At 37.5% G+C, this 23935-nt stretch overlaps 1 protein-coding gene and 1 non-coding gene across 2 annotated transcripts; both read left to right on the top strand.

Annotated features, from left to right (window-relative positions):
• The first annotated feature begins 3331 nt into the window (after positions 1-3331).
• LOC139720848 (macrophage mannose receptor 1-like) lies at positions 3332-20385 on the top strand. The gene is made up of 16 exons (XM_071632184.1): positions 3332-3388; positions 4219-4338; positions 4978-5054; positions 5466-5572; positions 6002-6131; positions 6377-6459; positions 8106-8177; positions 8812-8844; positions 9766-9924; positions 10430-10512; positions 11335-11488; positions 12433-12465; positions 12945-13073; positions 18848-18955; positions 19520-19658; positions 20379-20385. Exons 1-16 carry the CDS (start codon positions 3332-3334, stop codon positions 20383-20385), a joined length of 1491 nt encoding a protein of 496 aa, XP_071488285.1.
• On the top strand, positions 10814-10886 carry Trnas-gga (transfer RNA serine (anticodon GGA)). Its single transcript has one exon. It is a non-coding gene; the product is annotated as a tRNA-Ser (tRNA).
• Positions 20386-23935: the final 3550 nt, after the last annotated feature.

Genomic DNA, 23935 nt, shown 5'->3' with positions numbered 1-23935 from the left:
CAATTTCCTTTTTATTCCAGGATCATTTATAGGATGAGATCAGAACAATTTCACCTCATCCCCTTTCTCCTTAACTTCACCTTTCTTACAGTGGAAGGTGCGTCGTGCCCCAGTGGATGGATCAAGAGGCCGGACGAGTACGAGTGCTACCAGTTTGTGACCGATACCCAATCGTGGGACGGAGCACGGGCCTACTGCGGCATTTACGAAGGCAGTCTGGTATCCCTGAACGAGCCTGGAGAAAACGTATGTTTCCATTCACCAGTTCACTCCTCCCTCCATTCATTCATTTGTTATTGATTGATGTCTTATTGCTGTCAAACCTGGAACTGAATAGGCGTAAGAGTGTAAATGTTTTAAAATGATTATGCTTTACAAATCAGTCGTGCAAATACAATAAGTTTGTACATGTGTATGCATTTGACACTACTTTATAATAGACAGTTGAACAACAACATTCAAAACGTAACAACTCTGTCAAGTCCGCTGTATCAGTAATGTTTATGTTAGATCTCATATGAAAATAAGTGAAATCATGATTACCATAATAAAACTTCAGGTCAAATTTATTCAAGTAATTGTGCATTATAGATTTAGGGGCCAAGCCTACGAGTACTCAAAGATCATGAAAGATTATGTCAGAAGATCAGACGTTGATTTAATGTGATTGGAATTATTATCGCGGATCGAAGATTCCATGAGTAAAACTACTCTGAAACATTTCGTAATACTTCGAAATACATCCCCTTATAAGTGATGATAGAACACCACAATTGATATTGTTTTTATGGAGCAAATTAACCATATCTTTTAATTATTCAGACTAATGACATCTCTTCGATATAGCTTACTTTCAAATCTAACGGCGATGTCAAGGTTTTGCAAACCTAGAGGCATGTAATGTATGAAGGGAAAACCTGGCAAGTGATAGGAAAACTGTTTGAATCAAAATCTGTTATGAATACATAAAGCCTTTTACCAAAGTTCGCTTCGGCGAAACAATTTGAAAATGACATGAAATGGTATGCATATTTCAATTTTGTTTCTTAAAGAAAGAACAAAGAATACATGTTATGCAATATGTGAGTATTGGCAAACAACTCTCTACTTCAGGGATGGGGTCATCTTAGGTTATAATTTGCACATTTTCAACTATCACGATGGTGGCACATGCAGACCGGTGATATAACAACGTGCTTTTTGTGAGTGTGTTTTGTAAAATCATGTGTTGGTGTGTAAAGTCCAGAGATATGATATCAAAGCATACATGTCGCATGTTCTGTTTGTTTGTTTTTGTTTGCTTGTTTGTTTATTTGCCTTCGTTTTCTCCGGTCTAACATTTAGTGCTGAATTGATCTCTGAATGAAACATTCCAGTTGTCTTTTTTTTCATCTTTTGCTTGCAGGAATGGGTGATTTCACAGATCTCTGGAAACCAGGATTACTGGATTGGATTGGTTGATAATGACGGTCTTCTTCAATACTCCTGGAGTGATGGATCGGTGTATGACCCTTCCACTGCGTAAGAGAATCTCCTGCCATTCAGAAAAGAAAAAGCTAGAGGGAGAGAAAAAAGACTACCGATTGTTGCAGCAAACACGTATACTTCGGGTGGAACTTTTTAACAGTAATACCATCAAAGTTATTTCCTAGGTTTCAGATCTCCGCTTGATTAAAAAAGAATGTTTTCATAAAGAGATGATTATTTAGATCCTAATATTACCATGACTATATACTTCGTAAGTATAGATCCGATCTGTTCTTTCATTGTCTATGCAAGCTGATCACATTACTTTTATCTTTTGGAATTTGGCAGTACAATGTATTTGGTCACTCACCTACGGTATTGTCTGAGCGACAGTGACCTATAGTTTGACTGGCCATTTGGCCCCTGTATGGGACTCCGATAGTGTAATTCTTATTCATCTGACTGATTGCTGCAAAGAAGCAAAACTCCTTTTGTTCTCCTTGACTTCTTGTCAGAGTCTATTCATCTATCTATCAGATCAGTGTTTAGTTTGTGTGTATAACCTTTCCTTTCAATTTCTCCGAGACAAACATTTCTCATGGCGATCAAATCTCATTTGTTGACAAAACTAGTGTTACTAGACAAGTCAGTGCTAGTGAAAGGGAATAAGTGTAAAAATGTAACATCTCACAAATTTTTAACTGAAAACAAAATAACGAGTCCCGAAAAGTAAGTGAAAGGTGCAACATATCGTCATTGCTGAACATATTGCTGAACATTACTTGAACAATACCTTAACCAGTGGCTCTTTCTTAATCGTTTGTTTTGTACAAACATTATTTAGCCAAACAATTGAATGAAGGGACATGAGTTAAAAAGAACAAACAACAACAACAACAACAACAATAACAACAACAACAACAACAACAACAACAACACAACAGCAAGCAAGCAAAGTGAGGTTATGGATGTGCTCTGTACATGTCTGTTTTGTTAGATCTTGGGCAAGTGGGCAACCGAGTCATGGGAAAGGTGCGAGGACGTGCGTCAGAATGTCGGCTCGTGACAACTGGCAGTGGGTGGACTCGGACTGCGGCCCGGCAAAAGCATTCGTCTGCGAACGGTCGTTGTGTGAGTTTGACTCTGATACTAATAGTTAACCACAGAGTTGTTGGCATTTATTGCCGAAGTGATACCAGATGCGGATATAAATTCATGGCTCAATTTATGGCATGTTCGTGTTTACTTTGCATTTTTATTGTTTAATCTTTGAGTTACATGTTTTGCATGTACAATATTGAAGAAGGCATGGAACAAAACATTGTTTACATCGTCATGTTATAATCATGTTCATATCCATGTATGTCTTTCTACGATGCACATAAATGCATGTGGTACAATATACCACATGCACCATATATAACATGATATAATATAATAAAATATAATGTAATATAATATGATATAACATAATATAATATAACATAATATAATATAATATACACATTAATCATATTGATAAAGAGAGGGAATAGAAAGAGAGAGGGAGAGAGAAAGGGGGAGAATGGTTTGTATTGTGCGTCTCAGATAGTTGACTGAAAAATAAATCGATAACTGCAACCAAATACATGAAATGATGCGATGATGCGTGTGTACGCTTGCTTTGCTCACTGCAGAATTATCAGACCACGTCAAACTATGTATCGTAGGCGATGATCCTGAACCTGCACATCTAATTTCCTGCACATTTCTTGTACCCTGCACATTTGAATTCACTGTGATTTCTTGTTCCCTATTTGATATTTCAAATCTTTTGTTTCCAGCAACCTCCATTCTTTGTGATGAAGCGAACGGGTGGCAGTCCATGTCAGGGAACTGCTACTACCTCTCAGACGTCTGGAGGAATTTTGACGATGCTCAGGTAGGCTTATGTGTTTGGCCAATTTTTATCGTCACCGATTATTATCTCCTTTTTTGTGCGTATGTTTCTATCACATTCACATCTACTTCTTTCCTCATCTTCTGATTGTTTGTTTAATCTTTACATGTAATCTACATCTTAAAAATCATTCAGTATCGTCCTCTAACAATATTCGTTGCTTCTATAATCTAAATAATCAGATTCAAAATTTTGCTCGAAGACGTGACGGAAAAAAAACAAAACTTGACATTTCTGTTTCTATTTATCTTTATAATCCCATTTTCTCCCTTCCATTTTTCGTTGATTTCATTGTCATTTCATTTATTTCATTTCCAACAAAGTATGAATACAACATGATAACTATAATATTTGCTGATACACATAGTTATCACAAGTCAAAGAGGCTGGTTTATCGTGACAAGGGAAACTTTAGTGTAACGACATAGTATAGTCACATACATTGTACTGTGGAATTTATAGTATGACAGAAGATCTGTGGGAAAGAGAGGGGACTGCAGAAAAGCGTTTCTTGTTACTTGTAGTCCCCTCATGAACAATATTTAATTATAGTTTGTACTGAACTAAAGAAATTGAGGCAGATTGCCTGAAAAAAAAAGGAACACAGAAAAAGGCAGAACATTGTTTTTCTCTGCTCCCTTGTTAATAACTTTCCCGAAGCTTAACTATTATCATTTCCATTCAATCTCTCGCTTTCCTTCTCTCCCTCTCTCTAACTTATCAAACCAAATTTGTATTTACTTATTTTTATCGCCCTCACTAATCTCCCTCTTTGCACCGCCCCCTCTCTCTCTCTCCCTCTCTTTCCACAGACCTACTGCGAGCAGTTCGACGCCAACCTAATGGACGTCAAAGACGAAGATGAGCAGGCGTTGCTGGTTGATCTCGTCATTGAAGCGGGGCTCGACTCCTGGATCGGTTACCGCACCGATGTGAGTAATAATCTGTAGCAATCAAGTGCAGGGGATGTCTTGACTATAATGACCTAATAGTGAATTATATTTTATCTTTGCAGATTTCGATTTTGTCGAGTCGTTTTAGTTACCGCTTAATTTTTTCGAAACTTTTTGACAATTTAGAGAAAATGACAACATGTGTAACTTTCTGAATCAAGTGATAAAGTAAAATAACACACAACCAACTTGATTGCAACTGATTGACTAATTGCCCTATCGACGTAAATAAGCACTGAATTGATCAGTGCCTTAGGAGTAGCCATGGTCAAAGAAATCATGGGCGAAATACTCGAGCAGGATTCGAACCTACGACCTCCTGATCCTGCTGATCCTGAATTTCATGAATTTGAACAATCAAATTGATGTTTGATAATTCGTCATCTGTAATCTATATAACATACATAAGATGTAAGTTTAAAGAATTTGCGCATGCTTGATGACATGGTAGGCCAAAAAAACGGCTTTTATACATCTGTAATTGACAATGGGGTTGTTTTAATGCTAATCTGCTCAACGGCCACAAATTTCAAGCGATAAAACTGGATAAAACAACAAAGGCAAAGCAAAACTGAATTAAGTTTTGAAAAATCATCTCTCACATGTGACATCTTCCAGAATGGGAAGAACAACTTCGCGTGGACGTCAGGAGCTACGTGGAACTATCAGAAATGGGGGCCAAACGAGCCAGGAGAGTAAGTCTTCTGCTTCCGTAATAATGAAATTAATCCAATAAATTTATATATGATTTTAATTCAAACGTAATGACAAGACTCCTTGATAATTATGTCAATGTCTCAAAGCCTAAAGTTTTAAAAAAAGAAAACCAACCACAAAATAAACCGCAGATGTACTGTATACTGTTATTAGCTGCCATTGATGGCTGGCTTCCGTCAGTCTTGCAAATATACATGTGTGAACAAGAGTTTCTGGCCCCTGATTATAGCTAATAGAAAGTACGGCAATTCTAGAATGCCCAAAATTAAAGTAAACTAACTTCGAATAATGTACATAATCTGCGCCACATCTGTTCGGAAATTGTTTGTTACCAGGGAGTATGAAACAGTGACTAACAAAACGTTTCTTTCATCCAAATTCCATGTCAGTAATCTTCAAATGTGCACCTGGGTTGAAAGTGCCAGCACCTTAACTGGAAACTGGAGTACCGGCAATTGCAATGACTGGCTGAGGTTTATCTGCGAAAAGCCCCAAGGTATCACAATGATTTCCTTTGTCTTAAACCTTCCGTTTTTTTATTTGTACTTGCTTTTCATCTTTGGAAGAATTGGGCCTTTTTATTGGATATGTATTGGCAGGTTGGCTGACACATCAAAGGAAATTCCAGCACATACTTACGACTGATTGTTCGAATTCAATTCAATTCAAATTTTATCTCATTTGTCGAAAAGAACATATACATTTCCTTGCAAAGTTTGCATTTTCTTTCTCTTGATACCACATTCATTCGTACATTATTATTATTTTTTTTTTTTTTGCATTTTCCCTTATGACTTGTGGGCCTACTCCTTAGAAATCAAGACAATATGATTTGTCAAAATTGTATATTTTGTATTACCTTTTGTAGGATGGAAGTAAAGTACATATTAAAACGGAAATAAGTATTTGTGTTGTTGTGACAAAGGCATGTGTTATCCCGGCTGGAAGATGCACAATGGCTTCTGTTATCAGCTGTCTGCTAATGAGCCAACCACGTGGATGTATGCCAAGGAGTACTGCGAGAAAGAGGGCGCTGTTCTCCTCACTATAAAGAGGTATGTACGGTACTCGACAAAAAGAAGGAAAGAAAATTAATTGCAATAATGTGATTATTAATTGTTCTATGGTGAAATCGTGAATTACTATAAAGAATATACATTTCAGATATTGAAAAAACAACGACAACAACCAGACAATTAAGTAACCATTGTTTCATTAACTTGGGGGTTGTTACGACTGTGTATTATCCGTCACGATTTACATTATTCTCTCGTTTCTTTTTTATTTTGTTTGTTTTTAGCGAAGTAGAGCAGGAGTTTATCAATCAACAACTGTCGAGCTTGTCACAATCAGGAATTGAAAATCTATGGTTTGGAATATCAGGTATGTAGCCCTTGTGGTATGACTCTGATGCATAGTAGTATAGTTATGTTTTGTACATTCATTGTATTGTGTATTTATGAATTCATTTATCTATTGCAAAGGCAAATGTTGTGTTTATGATGCAATTCCTAATTTATCTTATATAATGTTTTGTTGGAAAAAGAAGAATGAAAATAAATGAATTGAATTGAATTGAATTCATTCTATTGTGTATTGTGTGTATAGACAAAGAGAGCTGATATGATTTTGTCCACGCAATACTTTATCTTGTCAAATTATAACCATGGTTATGACCCTCATCAAGCAATGAACAGTGTTACACTAACGAATATTTTTTAAACATATGCATTAATAATCATTGCCGTGAATTTTAAGGAATTAATAAATCATCGAGGGCAAACTACAATAATTTTATCGAAATCCATCCTCAGTTAGTTACAAACGTATTGAGTGAACTCACTTCTAGCTCATTGTAAGTGTTGCAAGTTGAGGATAACACAGCTTTTAAAAAATCCTTTTCGTATTGTTCGAACTGGTCATTACCATGTTTATTATAGTGTTGTATGAATGTATTCACTACCCTTGGCATTTAATTGCTTGGTATAATTATGGTATAACGCCATATGGTTTTCTTTTCTTCTTCTTCTTGAACTTCTTCTTCAAATCAATCCTAACTAACAAACACAACAACAACAACAAACAAATAAACCAACAAAACTTCCCAGATGTTGAACACGATGGGACGATCCAATGGGCTGACGGCACGAATCTGGCACCGGATGACTACCAAAACTGGGCGTCACACACGACACCAGTCAACAGGGAAGACGAAAACCAATGCGGCTCCATTTATACGGGTAACTCAGCACACAGCAAACCAATCACCGATCTCCACTTCTCTCACTGTATCTTGATGGGTTAAAAATCCAACATTTTAAGACCAGTGCAAATCTAAGAGGAGTGTACAGTACAGTACTTTTTGCTTTAACTCTTCGTCGTGAAAGCTGTCTCAATCAAGCACCTGTCGAGATGACTACATAAATGATTGGAAAATGCCACCAGAAATTCATCTTGTCGGGAATAAGCAAAGAAGACAGTTTAAGAATGTGATATCCATCTCAATTGATATAAATTGAGTTCATTGTTACTGTTTATTAATCACGAGCCATTCACCAATAAACTTCTAGAAGCACATTTTATTCATATTTACATAGGAAGTCATGTGCATAGCCGCAGGCAAACTTTTAACGTCGGTGACAGCATTCACCAAAATAAATCCTATGCAACGTACTATCTCCTCTCCTATACGTGAGAGTACAGGAGACCAATGTCTGCAATGAATGATATGGTTCAAGAGCAAATATTAGCTCACGGTAGTCTTTACATGAAATAGAGAACAAGTAATAATGTAAAAAACGTATTGAATCAAAGTTCAGGTAATATAAAATTGCGAGCCACGATCATGATTGTATGCAAAAGAAAACTAACAGCAACAGTTTATGAAGTGCAGCTTTTGCATGACTATGATGTGCAATCTGTGCCCTTCTGTAAATAGAAATGCGAAGAAATTTAAAAGAATGATATATTCAGGTAAAAAGTTTTAATCGATACAAAATTTCTTATCTGGATGTACTCTTTTCGTACAGAATCTTCTAACGGTCAGTGGGATTACGGAGACTGCATCAACGAATACAGCTTTGCCTGCAAGATTAGGGAAGGTACGCCAGTCACATCAACATGTTTCACATATTAATGTCCCCTACATAATTATGGGGCATAATGAAAAATTATCGTTATACATTTATAATGTTCTTAAGGAGGAACCTATAGCATATATACCACAAAGACATTCAAAAGAGAAATTGTGTTTTTTAGCAGTTTTTTTTTTTTCTGGAACACTTTTTGTGAAATAATGTGCTTAGGTGTGTCTTAAGCGAGTCCCCTTTCCTTTCTGAAAAATCTTTTACACACTCTTCACTTTGAATTTTAATCACTTTTGAAAGGATAATGATCCATCTCTAAAAGTTAGTATCAGACATGGATAGAATGTTTGCATAGAAAATAATGAATTTCAACCTAATTTGATAATCCCTTCGTTGTTGCTGCTATAAATGAGGTTTACATTCTGTTTTTTCCTTTCACTTGCACTGAGCATGGCTTAAATAGGCCCTTTACTTCAGAGCCTCAGTGTGTGTGCTTTCTTTCAATATTTAGGTAGGTTAGGAGAGTCCATTTGGATGAAGTTGTACATCATTTTAAAGCTCAAAGTCTGCTCTTTAAGAATCTGCCGATTTTGGCGACTCTTTGGTGTTTTGTGATGCAGTGTCTCGCACTCTTTCTCTCCCAATATAGGATCCGCTGTCAAACCAGTTGACCCTGACGTTCGTAAGTTACAGTTGCCTTGTCCTTCCTATAAAAAGTTTGTAATAGCTTCTATTTCTTTTTCTGTCTGTCCATCCACCTTTCCAACTATTTATTCATCTTCCTGTATATCCTTCCAATTTTTATTCGTCTCTCTGTCCATGTATAGATATCTATGTACTTGTGTATTATGTGTGTTTGTGTGTATCATATAAATGTATACAATTTGTATGTATATATGTATGTATATATGTATGTATGTATGTATGTATCTATCTATCTATCTATCTGTCATTCCATCTATCTATTTATCTATCCATCAATCTACCTATCTATCTGTCTATCTTACTGGCCATCAGATTCTACTCTTTACAGACCTAAATGTATACAAAACCACCGTATACTGTGGTTGAATTTTGTTCCTTTAGCATGTGTTGCCTGTGTCTTCTTTTTTTGTGATTGTTTTTGATACAGTTTTCAGTTGTCAGGCATTCAATGTGGATCCATCCGACGGCATAAACGATACCAAAGTCAAAGCTCCAAAGTGATGGGCTTGCCCTCCTAAAACATCCGGGTCAGAATTGACCCGGAAAGGGTCCGTTGGGGTCACACCAGAAATGACAAGGAATGGGGTCAGATACGACCCCATTCAGAGTCATGAATTGGGTCAGGATGACCCCATTCCGGGTCTTCATGACCAAATTCCAAGTGTTTTTTTTTTTTTTTTCACCCGGAACGGGGTGTGACCCCAACGGACCTTTTCGGGTCAGCACCGATTTTTTAGAGTGATATGGTGCGCTGTTTGTTTCGTTCATATTTCGTATCCATGGTGTGCCTCTGATCAGACAAAAATAACAATAAAAACAACAACAACAACAACAACTTATCATTTGTTTGTTTGTTTTTTCTCTTACCGCCAATCATCCCCTCTTCATGCCTGCTCAGCCACTGGTTACTGCCCTGAACACTGGTATCACTACGAGAGCAACTGTTACTACATCAACAATACCGGAATAACGTTTGACGAAGCCGAGCAAATCTGCGTCAACTACGGTGGACATTTGGCCAGCATACACAGTGGCGGAGAAATGTCCTTTATTGAATGTAAGTAGCCATGGTGAAAATGTTAGTTTTACAGGGATAATAATCAATATCGGTTTGTTTTCATTTGTTTGTTTTTTGTGTTGTTTTTGTATATACAGTTTTAAAATGTAGTCGTCATTTTTCCTCTTTCAAAGACGATGATGAACAATACCGCCACGAGAATAGACCGGTTGAATCTGAAATAGCAAATCATTTTTTTTTATAGCGGAAATTTTCTATGAAGTGTTTGAACTCAATCTGACGGAACTAGGGCATCCATAATTTTGAAACCTTATGTTTCGTGCCTTTCGATGAAATCGAACTCTTTAATACAGATATCACGAATGAAGCGTGCTGGCACTGACAAACACAATCGTGTTTTTTTTTTTCTCTTAATCATCAAATAAACAGGTAAACAACTTACTCTGATCTAACCTTCATTAACATGTCCTGTTAAGTCCGAGAGAACCGTTCTGCGTAACATTATTTCTCTCTCTCTCTCTCTCTCTCTCTCTCTCTCTGTCAGTACGACTGAGCGAGCGAGACTACTACATCGGCCTAGGAGATCGTGATACTGAAGGTGTCTACACATGGACTGACGGTACTCCGGTGAGTTGGCCCTACATGATAGAATAATGATTTTGACCGTTTCACAAAGTTTATGCATAACTATCATAATGTGCATGCTGCTCTCACCATCATAATCCTGCAATGTGCTGCTGTCCGAAGTGAAAAGGCCATAACTTAAAAGATAATAACAGAAGGTATTGTTAATTTGTTCAAATTCATGGAATTATTCTTTTGAGATGTATTCATTGCAACTGATTGTCAAAGTGCCCTGCATTGACGCCCATAAGCACTGAATTGATCAGTGTTTTAGGATTAGTCCCAACACTTGATGTCGGGCGATAGCTCGGTGGTCTAGTGGAGATGACGCCTGTCCGGAGATCAGGAGGTCGTAGGTTCGAATCCTGCTCGAGTATGACATTGCAAGCCCATGATTTTTTATCATGGCTAGTTGCAATGTTAATTTGTTGTTATTTTTTTTTGTGTGTGGTCGACCATTCCCCCGAAAATTACGTGTGATAGTAGTGGGGAAAAAACACATAACAACGACACTCCATTTTTTATTTTATTTTATTTTATTTATTTATTTATGTATTTATTTACTTATTTATTTATTTATTTATTTTTTTTTTTGGGGGGGGGACTAAGAACAAGTGATGAAAAGACGCGATTGACAGATTAAATGTTAAATGTCTCAGTTATTAAAATGTCAAAGCATGATCTCCTTTTAAACTATTTTGACCTGTTAGCACACGTCTATATTGGTCCTCTCACCCGAAATACTCACATTGTTTCTTCACTTTCAAGCATACTATTAGCAAAGAATAGCATTTCGAAACATTGACGAAAACCGCATGTATTCAGTTTGATTACAGGAATTGGGACCTGAATGAGCCCAATGATAGAGGAGGCACCGAGGAATGCGTACACGTCAGGGGACCTTACGTCACGCCCTCTGGAGTTTGGAATGACATCAGCTGCGACGCGCAGTATTCATTCATCTGCAAGAAAGCGGCTGGTAAGATAATTATGCTGCTCAAGTCAACGGGCAGTAGACATTTATACCTGCCATTTATCGATCACTCTTTGTTAATATTCAACGAGTTTGTGTTGATAATGTATGTTCGTCTCAATTAAATCCTGCGATTACAAAATAGGGTTTATGAAGCATATAGCCACACTGAGCAAGGCAATTGTTGATGTTGAAAATGATCTCAAGGTCCTGTGACAATATTGGTTGAATAACTGGATTGAAAAAGAAATAAAAGCGGTCTCAACAGGAGCGGTTTTGTACAATTTTTACGATACGTGATATTTCTATTGGCTTATCTTTATAACTAAAGTTTTACTGGATGGTAGAAGGCTTCAAGGTACACCACGTATTTTTTTCTGGAGTATGTGAGTGGCCCTGAAAAGGGCCTACCCAATCCCGACGTTTCGGCAAGCATGTTCTCGCCGTTCATTCCCTTGAGAACCGCGAGAACATGCTTGCCGAAACGTTGGGATTGGGTAGGCCCTTTTCAGGGCCACTCACAAACTCCAGAAAGAATACGTGGTGCACCTCGAAGCCTTCTACCACCCAACGTTCTACCACCACGGAAGCCTTCAAATAAAGTTTTACTCTTTCGGTACCACGACTGTAGCTGCTGATTCTCCTTCTACCCTATCACTACTACTGTCGCTGCTACTGCTGCTACTACTATCTATTACTACAACAACTACTACTACCATGACTACTACTACTACTACTTCTATCATTACCACCACCACTACTACTACAACTATACTACTATAGTAGAAGTGGAAGTAGCAGCAGTAGAAGTAGTTAGTGGTGTAGTGGCAGGACAAGTAGGCCTGCCATTATAATCATTGCTCCTGCGAGATGAATGTAATGTATACACACATGATATACTTGTATCACTGTCACAAACACCTTAACTTTTTTTTCTTCTCTTGCTGCAGCAACAACAACGCCGGTTCCTCCAACAAATCCACGTAAGTAAACGAACATTTCATAGGCATAATTTTCAATGACAATACTTCTTTTTTTCTGTTTTCTTATGTTAAAAGTCAAAAGCGCATCCACACACACACAAAAAAAAAATGATGCGGAACATCTTGACGAGTCCTTCATTTCTAAAATCAATTCATTACATGATGTTAGACAACATCAAAACAAAAACCGGAAAAAAAAAAACAATAACTTACCAAAGAGATACGAAAAGCACTGGAAATTAAATTTTCCTTTTTTTTTTATTCAATCTTGATAATCTGTCAAAAAATGCGATACAAGTGAAGTGAAGAAAAAGGACCTTACCATTACGAGTATATTTTTCTTTGAAATAAAGCTCTATAAGCATCGCGTTATGGCAGTTGTGAGGTTAGTAGTATGTCATTATGTTGCTTTTTTTCTCGAAGTAACTATTGACAAAAACTTAACTCCTCCTTGTGGTCATCCACTCCCTGCTTTCTAGCCGATGTCAGTTGTTACGAGCCCTACTCGACGTATCTCGGCAACGCACAGGTGACCGTTGACGGTGATGCCTGCCTGAACTGGAAGGACGCCAACCGCCGTTACAATCCTACTGACTACCCGGACGCTCGTAAGAATTATTCAAGACAGTAATTCACTTATACCAGGGACCTGTTTCACAAGGATTGATCGCAAGATTGATATTGCGATTGATGGGATAAAAAAAAAAATGAATCGATCTATCTGCTATTGATTTTGTGCTCTAAATCAAGCGTAAGAATCTTTATGGAACAGACTTACGTTAACGGGCCCGTTAACGATCGCCCCACCACTGTACAGGCATGCTAACCTGGAAACATTGATCTGCGCAATACTTGAATATGAGACCATTTTGAAGCAAATAATTTTCACACAACAATAGTTGTATAATGCACTCTTAAATGAATCCCACAAGGATTGGAACAATGGTCCCCAGCATTCCCACTGATCACTTATTAGCCATCCCCTTTAAGTTGCAATCAGTCGCTAATTGCGTTTCATAAACAACTCTGCGACTGATCGCAAGTAACGCTAAATCTACTGAAAATTACGCTTGATTTTTTCTTGAAATCAAATGTAAGTCTCTTTATGAAACATGACTTACACTCGATATTAAACCGACGCTCGATTCAACGAGTTACGCGTAATGAATCGAGCGTAAGATCAATCGTAACCCTCTAGGAAAGAAAGATGCCTCTGACCTTATTCCTCGAGTGCCATGTCTGCGATATCTCTCTCTAGAAGTTATACCATGTGGTTCATTCATAATAAGGTATTACACGAATTTGCATGTTGCATATTCATGATAGTAGACATACACACTTTTTGCTGTGTTGATTTGATATGCGTTAACAGACAGGGGTAATCATTACACATAATACATGTATTATAGTTTTACCCCCCCCCCCGAAAAAAAAGAAAAGAAAAAAGAATGTAATGTATAGAGAGCTTTGAGTTTGCTTAAATCAAAACGTGGTACTTGTAGTCCAGTCAAAATACGACAAAAAGGGGGTTAACCCACAACTAATTGCAACAGAAACGATTCCACTTGCATCTGAACCGGAAGAGCTATTAAAATAACATATTAAAAGTTCCCTAAAATTCGAGTAGTGGATCAGTGTCTAATTTGCATAAATTCAAAATGGCCGCCATACAACCTATTTGTGCCTATATCTCGGGATATGTAACCCACAGAAAGTAAATTCCGGTGTCTAATCCTATGTTTTTTAGGTCAAGCAATACAATTATGTTATCTGTAGCAACTTTCAAGCACCCTTTTGATAGTTTTTGCATATGTTTGCATATAATTACATGCAAAATGGCCGCCATATTGCCTGTGATAGCCGTATCTTCGTATATCATTGATATACACTCAGGAATAAGACCCTATATCTGGACATTAAACCCGCAGAAAATAGATTCTGGTGTCTAAACCTTTTTTTTAGGTCAGGGAATAGAATTATGATATAAACAATAACTTTCAAGCTTCCCTTTATACATTTCTTTGCATATATTTGCATTTATTTAAATGCAAAATGGCCGCCATCATGCCTCTACAGGCTTATATCTCTATCTGTAAAAGGTACCCTGTGACGGTGTCTGTGGTCTTAATTTTACTGCTGAGAATCACTGATATAGAATACGTTCCAATCAGGAATAATTACCTATATTTCACTAAACATTTGCATAATGTATTTATACATAAATCTATTCAAATTAAGAGTAGCTTATATCCATAAGCAGCTACTCTACAAAAGTTTCATGAGTTTGGACATTTTGTTTACAGAATGTTCTTGTCATATCAGGGTACCATGTCACTCACTCACTTTCTGAATAAAGGACCCAGGGGTCCATCCCTCACCCGAGTATCTCAAGTTCACCTTCCATGCATTCTTACAAACTATTACTTGGGAGAGAGGAAATTTGAAGACTTTGGGAACCCCTAGGGCCATATCTGGAAGCCTTTAGGGACTTCCAGGGCCCAGGGAGGCATGATGTTCATGATATACATGACACTAGCGATAAATGCACCTACAATACTAGTTTGTTGACCATGTGTTTTCAAAAAGAGGATCAAAAATCAAAATTGGTCCCCAATAATTTGGTCCCAGCCTCAAGGCTGCCGCACCTAGATCAGATTTTAGGTGCCTTTGGGCATCCTGTGGTCTTGGGGGGGGGGGGGGTAGATGGTACCCATTTTACCAATATTCTACTAGCCAAGTTTGGTAACAAATCGAACACACCTTTTGTGAAGATGAACGTGTGAAAATTGGTTTCTATTTGGCTCTAGCCCCAAGTATGAGTATATTGAAAGTATGCTTATACACTCACTGATGTATTTACTCAATGCTCTTCTAGTTTTATAAAAGAAGCAACTCTAAATTCAGAGGGGGACATAGTGCCCACACGTAATATATTATATATATATATATATATATATATATATATATATATAATATGTATATATAACACGAAGTAGGGTGGTAATGCATTTTAGTCCAAGAGTGCTATTTATTCAGATCAAATTTTCGACGGATACATTCCTCTTCCTCAGGGTAGACAATGACAATTGTGAAGAAAGATCGTCGAAAATTTGGTCTGGCTAAAGAGCACTGTTGGACTGAAATGCATTACCACTCTACTTCGTCATCTTTTCTGTACTGGTACCAACACGCAGACTACAAGTATCATATATATACAGTATATATATATATATATATATATATATATATATATATATATATAATGTGTAATATTTCGAAAAGAAGATGAAATTGCGAAAGTAAACTTAAAACTATATGCAGTCTCCAAGATATTCAACCTTGTACATTATACCTAGCTCTGTTACACCTGGTTCTACTTTGTGTGTGTGTGTGTTTGTGTGTGTGTGTGTGTGAGGGGAGATTTTTTTTTTTTAATGATAGATTCCTTAATTTCGGGGTTCTGGGACCTTTTGGACATGGTGTCTATTTGAACACCTTGAAAGTCTATCATCCTTGGGATGCTACTCGCCTAGTTTGTTGAAAATCTGTCATTACATGGGGTTTTTAAAGAGAATCTGAAAATGATTTTTGAAAATGTATGCATGACTGACGACCGGACGGCAGAAGATAAATGATGACTATTTGCAATATTAGCTTGAACCTTTGTTTTGCTGTCTTGAACCTTTGGCTAAGATAAATTTAAAATCTCATGAATCAAAGTCACTTAATTTCAAGAAAACTTTCTTTCGTTTCCAGTACATTATTTTCATTTTCTACCTTGTGATAATACAGATACTCAAGGTATGTAATGTGATCACTGAAAATATAGATCAATGATAAAAGTGTAAAACAAGCACACAAAACTCGCTTACACTCACAGTGTTCTATGCGTTTACCACAAATTCTGGACTAGGATAGTGTGAAATTGCAGTTGATTAACTTTAAAGCAAACAGGATCTCGGCTCCATTTCATACTGAAGCGTGGTAAGTCTCACGTTTGTTGTAAACTGTGTCGATGTCTTTTGAGAATGCTTCTTATTCCTAGTCACCAATTAGAACAGCATCATCTGACTCCTCACATATTTAAGAAACACAACATTACAAGTGTCTGATATATAATGGCCCACATCTGCCACTGGTATGGGTTGTGTGCAGTCAAATCTGTTTGCCCTGCAACTATACACTGCCAGTCGCTAAAAGCCTGTCTTGCAATTGCATCAGACTTCCTTCAGGAGTTCCTTAATAGCTGCAGCTTTGTCTGTAGTGATCAGAACATATTTTTGATTAAACATGTTCCTCAAATCGTCCAAATTCCAATGATTGTACAACTGTATGTCATTTCCTTTCCGCTGTTTAACATGAAGAAAAGCTGCTGCTGAAGTGGAGGGAAGGGACCTTTTGGAACAGGAACAGAAAATGATGTTATGTATTTTGTTTTGTTTTTAATCTGACTTAAGACTGCTTTTTTGCCAGCAAATTGAATTCAGTCTTCATGCTGCTCGCATTAACGAAAAAAAAAAAAGCCAGTGTGTTGATGAAAATGCTATTAGTGCGAAGCCTCAATGCAATAGGAAACATTTCTTTTAATAAAGCTGGAGATACACGTACAACGCGAAAAATGGTAAAAGTAAGATTTATAAGAATTCATACGTGTTGTACGAGCTTGAAGCCGATGAGAAGGATGCTGTTTGTATTAATTGACTGATGAATCCAGAGTAATAGTGATAGAAATGTTAAGGCATTTCCTTTTTTTCTTTTTTTTTAATCTGGCTGTAAATCACAATGTTTTACATTTTCAGTAAGTCACTGGGTCACCTGGTGAAACCGCGCAAAAATATGACAAAATCCACTTCCATACAAATTATCACTGTCATATGTTGCACATAGATAAACATGCCTTTACCGAAAGTTTTGCAACAAAAGACACAAGTATCGACTAAACATGGATACAAATCATCGCACACTTTGAAAGCTATATGAGATATGTCCAAACTCATGAAACTTTTGTAGAGTAGCTTATTGATAATCATGAACTTGATGACATGCCCCCCTCCCCCCCCCCCCCCCTTTGGCAACAAAAAAGGAATGAATAATGAATTGCAACATAGACACAATTATAAGCAGTAAACATGAGGGCAAATTACAAAATATACTACATTGAATATACATGAAATATTTTAACGATTCCTACTACATAATTTGAGACTTTAACATTTGTTTACCTATTGAGCACACTTTGGAAGCTACGTTGAGATTACAGTTAAATAAAGATGTTCTATTCGATGCTACTTACAGTTGTTTTCTGTTCTGAGGCTTTATGTCAAGAAAATGTGAGTACAATGTAATATAATACTTTTAATCAATGCAAGAATATAAACACTAGGTGCAAGGATAATCATCAAGGTTGTGAATGGTATCATAACAATTTTCCCTTGAAATCTTGGATGTATACATTACAGTACAATTAACGTTCTGCAGCTCATATTCGTATATCTGAAATTATATTCTCGGTAGCATTTGAATAGATTTTGTGTATAAATATATGCAATTTTTTTTTGTGAAATATAGGTATTTATTCCTGAGTGGAACATATTCTACATCAGTGATTCTCAGCAGTAAAATTAAGACCACAGACACCATCACTAGGTACCTTTTACAGATAGAAATATAAGATGTAGTGGCATTATGGCGGCCATTTTGCATTTAATTGAATGCAAATATATGCAAAAAATGTATAAAGGGAAGTTTGAAATTTACTGCTTATATCAAAATTGTATTCCCCGACCTAAAAAACATAGGTTTAGACACCAGAATCTATTTTCTGCGGGTTTTATGTCCAGATATATAGCGACTTATTCCTGAGTGTACTACATTAATGGTATACGAAGATACGGGCTTGCAAAGGCAATTCGGCGGCCATTTTGCATGTAATTATATGCAAATATATGCAAAAACTATATAAAGGGATGCTTGAAAGTTGCTACAGATAACAAAATTGTATTCCTTGACCTAAAAAACATAGGTTTAGACACCGGAATTTACTTTCTGTGGGTTATATATCCCGAGATATGGGCATAAATAGGTTGTATGGCGGCCATTTTGAATTTATGCAAATTAGACACTGATCCACCACTCGAATTTTAGGGAACTTTTAATATGTTATTTTAGTTGCCCTTCCAGTTCAAATGCAAGTGGAATCGTTTCTGTTGCAATTAGTTGGGGATCATTTCATATTTTGACTGGACTATTGATAGCCTGGTATAAAGAACTTTGTTTTCGATTTCTTAAAAAGAAACAAAAAAAAAGAGAATCGCACTTGCTTTGCAATGTTTACAAGCACACTCATATTTTTCTTGCTCTTTTGTGGTTTTGTTTTACTCAGATCTGGACGGCAACTATTGTCGCAATCCTGCCTACGGTCCCAGACCATGGTGCTATGTCGCTGATGAGGACATTGACTGGAAGGAGTGTGACGTTCCTCAGTGCAACGGTAACATCATATCAAATTTAATTACTTATCTCTCCCTTTAAAGGTTTACAATATCAATTAAAAAAAAACACCTTCACAGAGTGTACACTGTTACACACAACCTATACACTCTATAGACACAATCTTTGTGTGTGCGTGTGTGTTTGTGTGTGTGTGTGTGAGAGAGAGAGAGAGAGAGGGAGGGAGAGAGAGAAAGAGAGAAAGAAGATGTCAATGATAAAAGCAAAATTAATGTGTAAAGCAGCACACACGTCTTGGTTTCAGTTTTAGAATGATGCGCAGTAATACGTAACCTGTATGTGGTCTGTACTGTGTCGGCGTTTCCAAAGATGTTTTTTTTTACGATCGTATTTCAGCGTTCTATCCTGCAATATCAAAAATCTAAGGCAAGGGAAGATGATAACTTTGGTAACAGAATCTTTATTTCGTTACAACGTTATTTCGTTATAACCGTGTTCGTTATGACGGGAGTGCATTGTAAAATGTAACCACTCGAGTACTGGAAGTCATTTCTAATGTTTGATTATTAGACAGGCTCGCACTCTGTCATTGTCTCTCGTTTAGCTCCTACTGATTGCTATGAGGGTGACGGCTACCTGTACAGAGGAAAAGCAGCGGAGACTTCCGGCGGGAACAAGTGTCCTCCCCTGGTCCTCTCTGGACAACCGAGCTTACTACAGGCCGGAGACTTTCCCGGAAGAAGGTTGATGAACAGTTTACTTGCATGTCACATCTCCAGCTCGTTTATTTCAGATAGATCTAATCCTTTGCATGCAGAAACCAAATTAGTGATGTCACAAAGACTTTGTAGGGATTTAGGAATACCAAAATGAAACGAGTTAGCTTTATCTCTACTCCCACTTCCACTTCTTTTAGCTATCTGCCTCCCACCCCCCCCCCCTCTCTCTCTCTCTCTCTCTCTCTCTTCTCTCTCTCTCTATATATCTATAAGTATATATATATATATATATGCATATATATAAGTAACACTTGGTCCTAGACCTTGTAGGATATATCCCTTTGTTGTAAGTTTGTGCCTGTTATTATGCACAACGTTTGGAATTGTTTGTTTCGTTTCTTTTAACCGGTGGCCTTCATTAACTAGACTCCGTTATAATGTATGTCATTTCTTGTATTTCGCCTTGTTGAAATTGGATTGAGCGTTCCTGAGTTATTGACATCCTGCATATTAGGAGGTCCCATTTCAAAGAAATAATTATGTCTTCTTGTTTGTTTAACTTTGTGTTTCCTATAAACTTGGACATAGAGTGATATTTTCCTACCTTCCCCTTCCTCTCTCTCTCTCTCTCTTCTCTCTCTCCTCCCTCTCCTCTCTCCCCTTCTGTCTCTTTCTCTCTCATTACTCTCCTTCATTTCCACTTATTTGGGATTTTCCCCTTGTATTTTCCCTCCATATTGCCAGGTCTTGAGGAAAACTATTGTCGAAACCCTAGCGGCTCTTCCTATGGCCCCTGGTGTTATTACAGCGAAATGATTTTCGGGTATATGTCGAGTTCCTGCGGCATAGAGAAATGCAACAGTGAGTGTGCAGTTTCCACCTCATTCATCCAAACGCAAAATGTCTGTTTATCGACACCCATTATTTTTTTTTCGCCCTACATGAGAAGACAGTTCTTATTCATTTCACTTCGTTTAGTTTGCACGTGTAACATTAGCTTGATACAAGGATTTATATCGTACGAAAAATGCAACAGACGTGGGCATGTTTGTTTTACACAAAAGTAATACACTGAATAACGTTGGATGGCATCAATGGAATTGTTGATCAGTATCATCAATCGTTTGTATTCACTGCATGAGTTTTCTACAGATTTAATGGCCCGAATTCACGAAGGTGGTACAATTAAAACCATGGTTTCAACCATGGACATATTGTATGGAGCGCCAAGTGTCGCATGGCCTATTTCGTTACGAAATCAGTCACGTTGTCGACACAATGGCCATTTCGTTAACGAAATAATCATCACATCAACGAAATGTTGTCATTTCGTTGACGCAATGATCATTTCATTGACGAAATGACTGATTTCGTAACGAAATAGGCCATGCGACTCTTGGCGCTCCATACAATTTGTCCATGGTTTAAACCATGGTTTCAATCGCACCACGTTCGTGAATTCGCGCCAAATCATCTGACATATTCAAATGATATATTTCCTTGACGAAGTGAGTCAGACTATCTCTTCAGATATGCTCTGTAACCGGAGGAAATTTGATTTAATTTGATTTTAGTGTGATTAATGTGATTTATTCTCTGTATGGCATCATTTACAACCTTTTTTTTTAGCAATATAATAAAACATTATGTTCAAATATTTCTAGAATTTCAGTAACTTTCATTACACATACATCTGTGACATAATTACAAATAAAATTAAATCAAGCAAGGAACTACAATACAACCTCTTCAAAACAGTCTACCAATTCATTCTATTTGAACTTTACTTTTTCCTCTCTCCTTCTCTTTCCAACTCCATTCATTTCCGCGTGTAGCAACCGGATGTTACGAAGGAAATGGTCGCAACTACCGCGGAACGTTCAACACAGCAGCAGATGGCAGCGACTGTGTGCCTTGGGATCAAGCTACGTCCATGCCGTATAACCCGACAACATACAACAATTCAGGTAATTTGTCGGTATAATTTCCTGGAGCACAACTTCAGAAGTACAGTGGGAAAAGGTTAAGGCAGGTGCACGCATGCGCAATGACCTGATGTGGGCTTACACTTAGATTTATAGTAGTATTGAAAAGCCAAAATCCACAAGGTAGACCTATTATGCTTACTAATATAACCCTTAATCTCTCTCTCTCTCTCTCTCCCTCTCCCTCTCTTGCTCCATTTGTTACGTTTAGACGGGGATCTCGTTCCAAAATCGCGACCATGAGACACTTGGCGCCCCATAGAACTTATCGTCCCAGTTTGCTTTCACCGAAGGAAGGATCGTCGTTTGAAATGTCTACATGTCCCCCTTGAATTGTTCTGAATCAATAATGCGTCCATGTGATGTGTCATTCTTCTGATTCAGTTATGTATATAATGAATATAAATCAGAATGATGTTTTGATTTCTGACGAATATAGATAATAGCCCTTTGTTGACATATTATGTCAACAAAGGGCTATTATCTATATTCGTCGAGAAGTATGTTAACAAGAATGACCTGCACTATTCACGTTTGTCACAGGACTGGACGAGAACTACTGCCGGAATCCTAGCGGAGATGACGAGCCGTGGTGCTATGTCGACGTTGATTTAAAACTGGTGCAAGAAATGTGCGACGTGCCACACTGTTCGAGTGGGTGAACTCAGAACTCTTGATTCTTTCTTAGCATTTCTTGTCCGTCTTGATGTGGTTTTTGTTTGTATTTGTGGTCTGTTTTAGACGTTTTAGACATTCTGCTCCGATAAGGCCCTGTCATAAGAAAAATCGTGTTTTAGATAGACGTTCGCTCTAGTAATAATTATTGTCATGTGATAAGAATTAGTCGTATAAGAGGAGAGTTCGAACCCAGAATCTCCTCTTTAACCCTCTCAGTGCCCTGGACGTTGAGCATTGTGTTCGACAGCTGATAATTCCTTGTTGCAACTCATTTTTTTTTTATAGCAACTTCGACTAGAATTCCACGCCACACAAGTTGGCCTATAATGCTTTTGTGTAGATTCCTCATATTTCACTTGGATTCATTCTCGCATTTGTTGGTGTCAATTTGCACATTTAATTATTGATATGTCTATTTTCAATTTGTGAAATGTAGAGTATGGGACAATAAAACCAAACCAAACCAAAACAAACTTAAAGACCCGAATTCACGAATATGGTGCGATTGAAACCATGGTTTAAACCATGGTTTAAACTATGGACAATTTGTATGGAGCGCCAAGTGTCGCATGGGCTATTTCGTTATGAAATCAGTCATTTCATTTCGTCGACGAAATGTTGTCATTTCGTTACAAAATGGTCATTTCGTCGACGAGATGACTGATTTCGTAACGAAATAGGCCATACGACACTTGGCGCTCCATACAATTTGTCCTCGGTTTTAAACCATGGTTTCAATTGTACCACCTTCTTGAATTCGGGCCAAAGTGACCCGATGGGCTTCTCTATGCCCGTTGGCACTTAAAGTGCACCAAGGGTTAAGAATCTGAAGCCCACATCCAACAGTGTCCAATACATCACAGGAAAATCACTTCTGATGTTTAAGTTGTCATTGACATTGAAGCCCTTGCTTTCAAATGTTGCGATCAATCTCGTTGCAGATGACGTTGGATGTTACGTTGGTCGGGGGTTCGACCTATCGTGGAGAGGCCAACTACGTAACTATTGGTCGGAGTTGCTTAGACTGGGTTGATTTCATTGACGAGTTCTATCCAGGTGAGTCTTAACACTCGTTACTTACCTGCGAATATGTCAAAAGTATCTTTCCCGAACAGAAAAATAAGTCATAACACTTCAGATAATGTAGGTCGTTTCTAATAATATTCTTGGCAAATAAGAAAAAAAAATGTATGTATATGTTATTTGTTTATATCATTTCAAACATGTGGAGACAACGTTTTACTATTGACCTTCTTTGTGCATTAGAGTGTATTCCATACGTGACGTGAAGAAAGAGTGCGTGTTAGCCGGCCATGACACAATTATGATTATATGTCATATCATGCAGCATTATTTTAATGCCATTCTAATCATACCAGACAAAGTATTACTTTTTATGCCTTCACCATGGGAAGAGAGTTATCTATGGTGTTGTCGCTGCCGTTGTTGTTGTTGCTGTTGTTGTTGTTGTTGTTGTTGTTGTTGTTATTGTTCATGCGAACGTCTGCAATGAGAAAGAGCAACCACTTTTCATAACTTCTCATAAAGTACCCGAGAAAGAGTTCGCCGTGACTACCTTCCACTCCATCCGTGACGTCTCCGAGGTCATCGAAGACATCTCTCTCAGCCAGTGCGCGT

Source organism: Diadema antillarum, unplaced genomic scaffold (assembly GCF_040938485.1).
Source record: "Diadema antillarum isolate AM-2024a unplaced genomic scaffold, OU_Dant_1.0 scf00000134, whole genome shotgun sequence".
Taxonomy (NCBI): Eukaryota; Metazoa; Echinodermata; class Echinoidea; order Diadematoida; family Diadematidae; genus Diadema; species Diadema antillarum.
The sequence above is the reverse complement of the archived record's forward strand: the minus strand, read 5'-3'. Positions and strand labels throughout refer to the sequence as shown.

Bases quoted from the DNA above. Each gene is read 5' to 3' on its own strand.
- LOC139720848 (XM_071632184.1), top strand. From the start codon at position 3,332: ATGTCAGGGAACTGCTACTACCTCTCAGACGTCTGGAGGAATTTTGAC. The intron at 5,055-5,465 runs GTAAGTCTTCTG...ATTCCATGTCAG, and splicing joins GGGCCAAACGAGCCAGGAGA to TAATCTTCAAATGTGCACCT. The intron at 5,573-6,001 runs GTATCACAATGA...GTTGTGACAAAG, and splicing joins TATCTGCGAAAAGCCCCAAG to GCATGTGTTATCCCGGCTGG.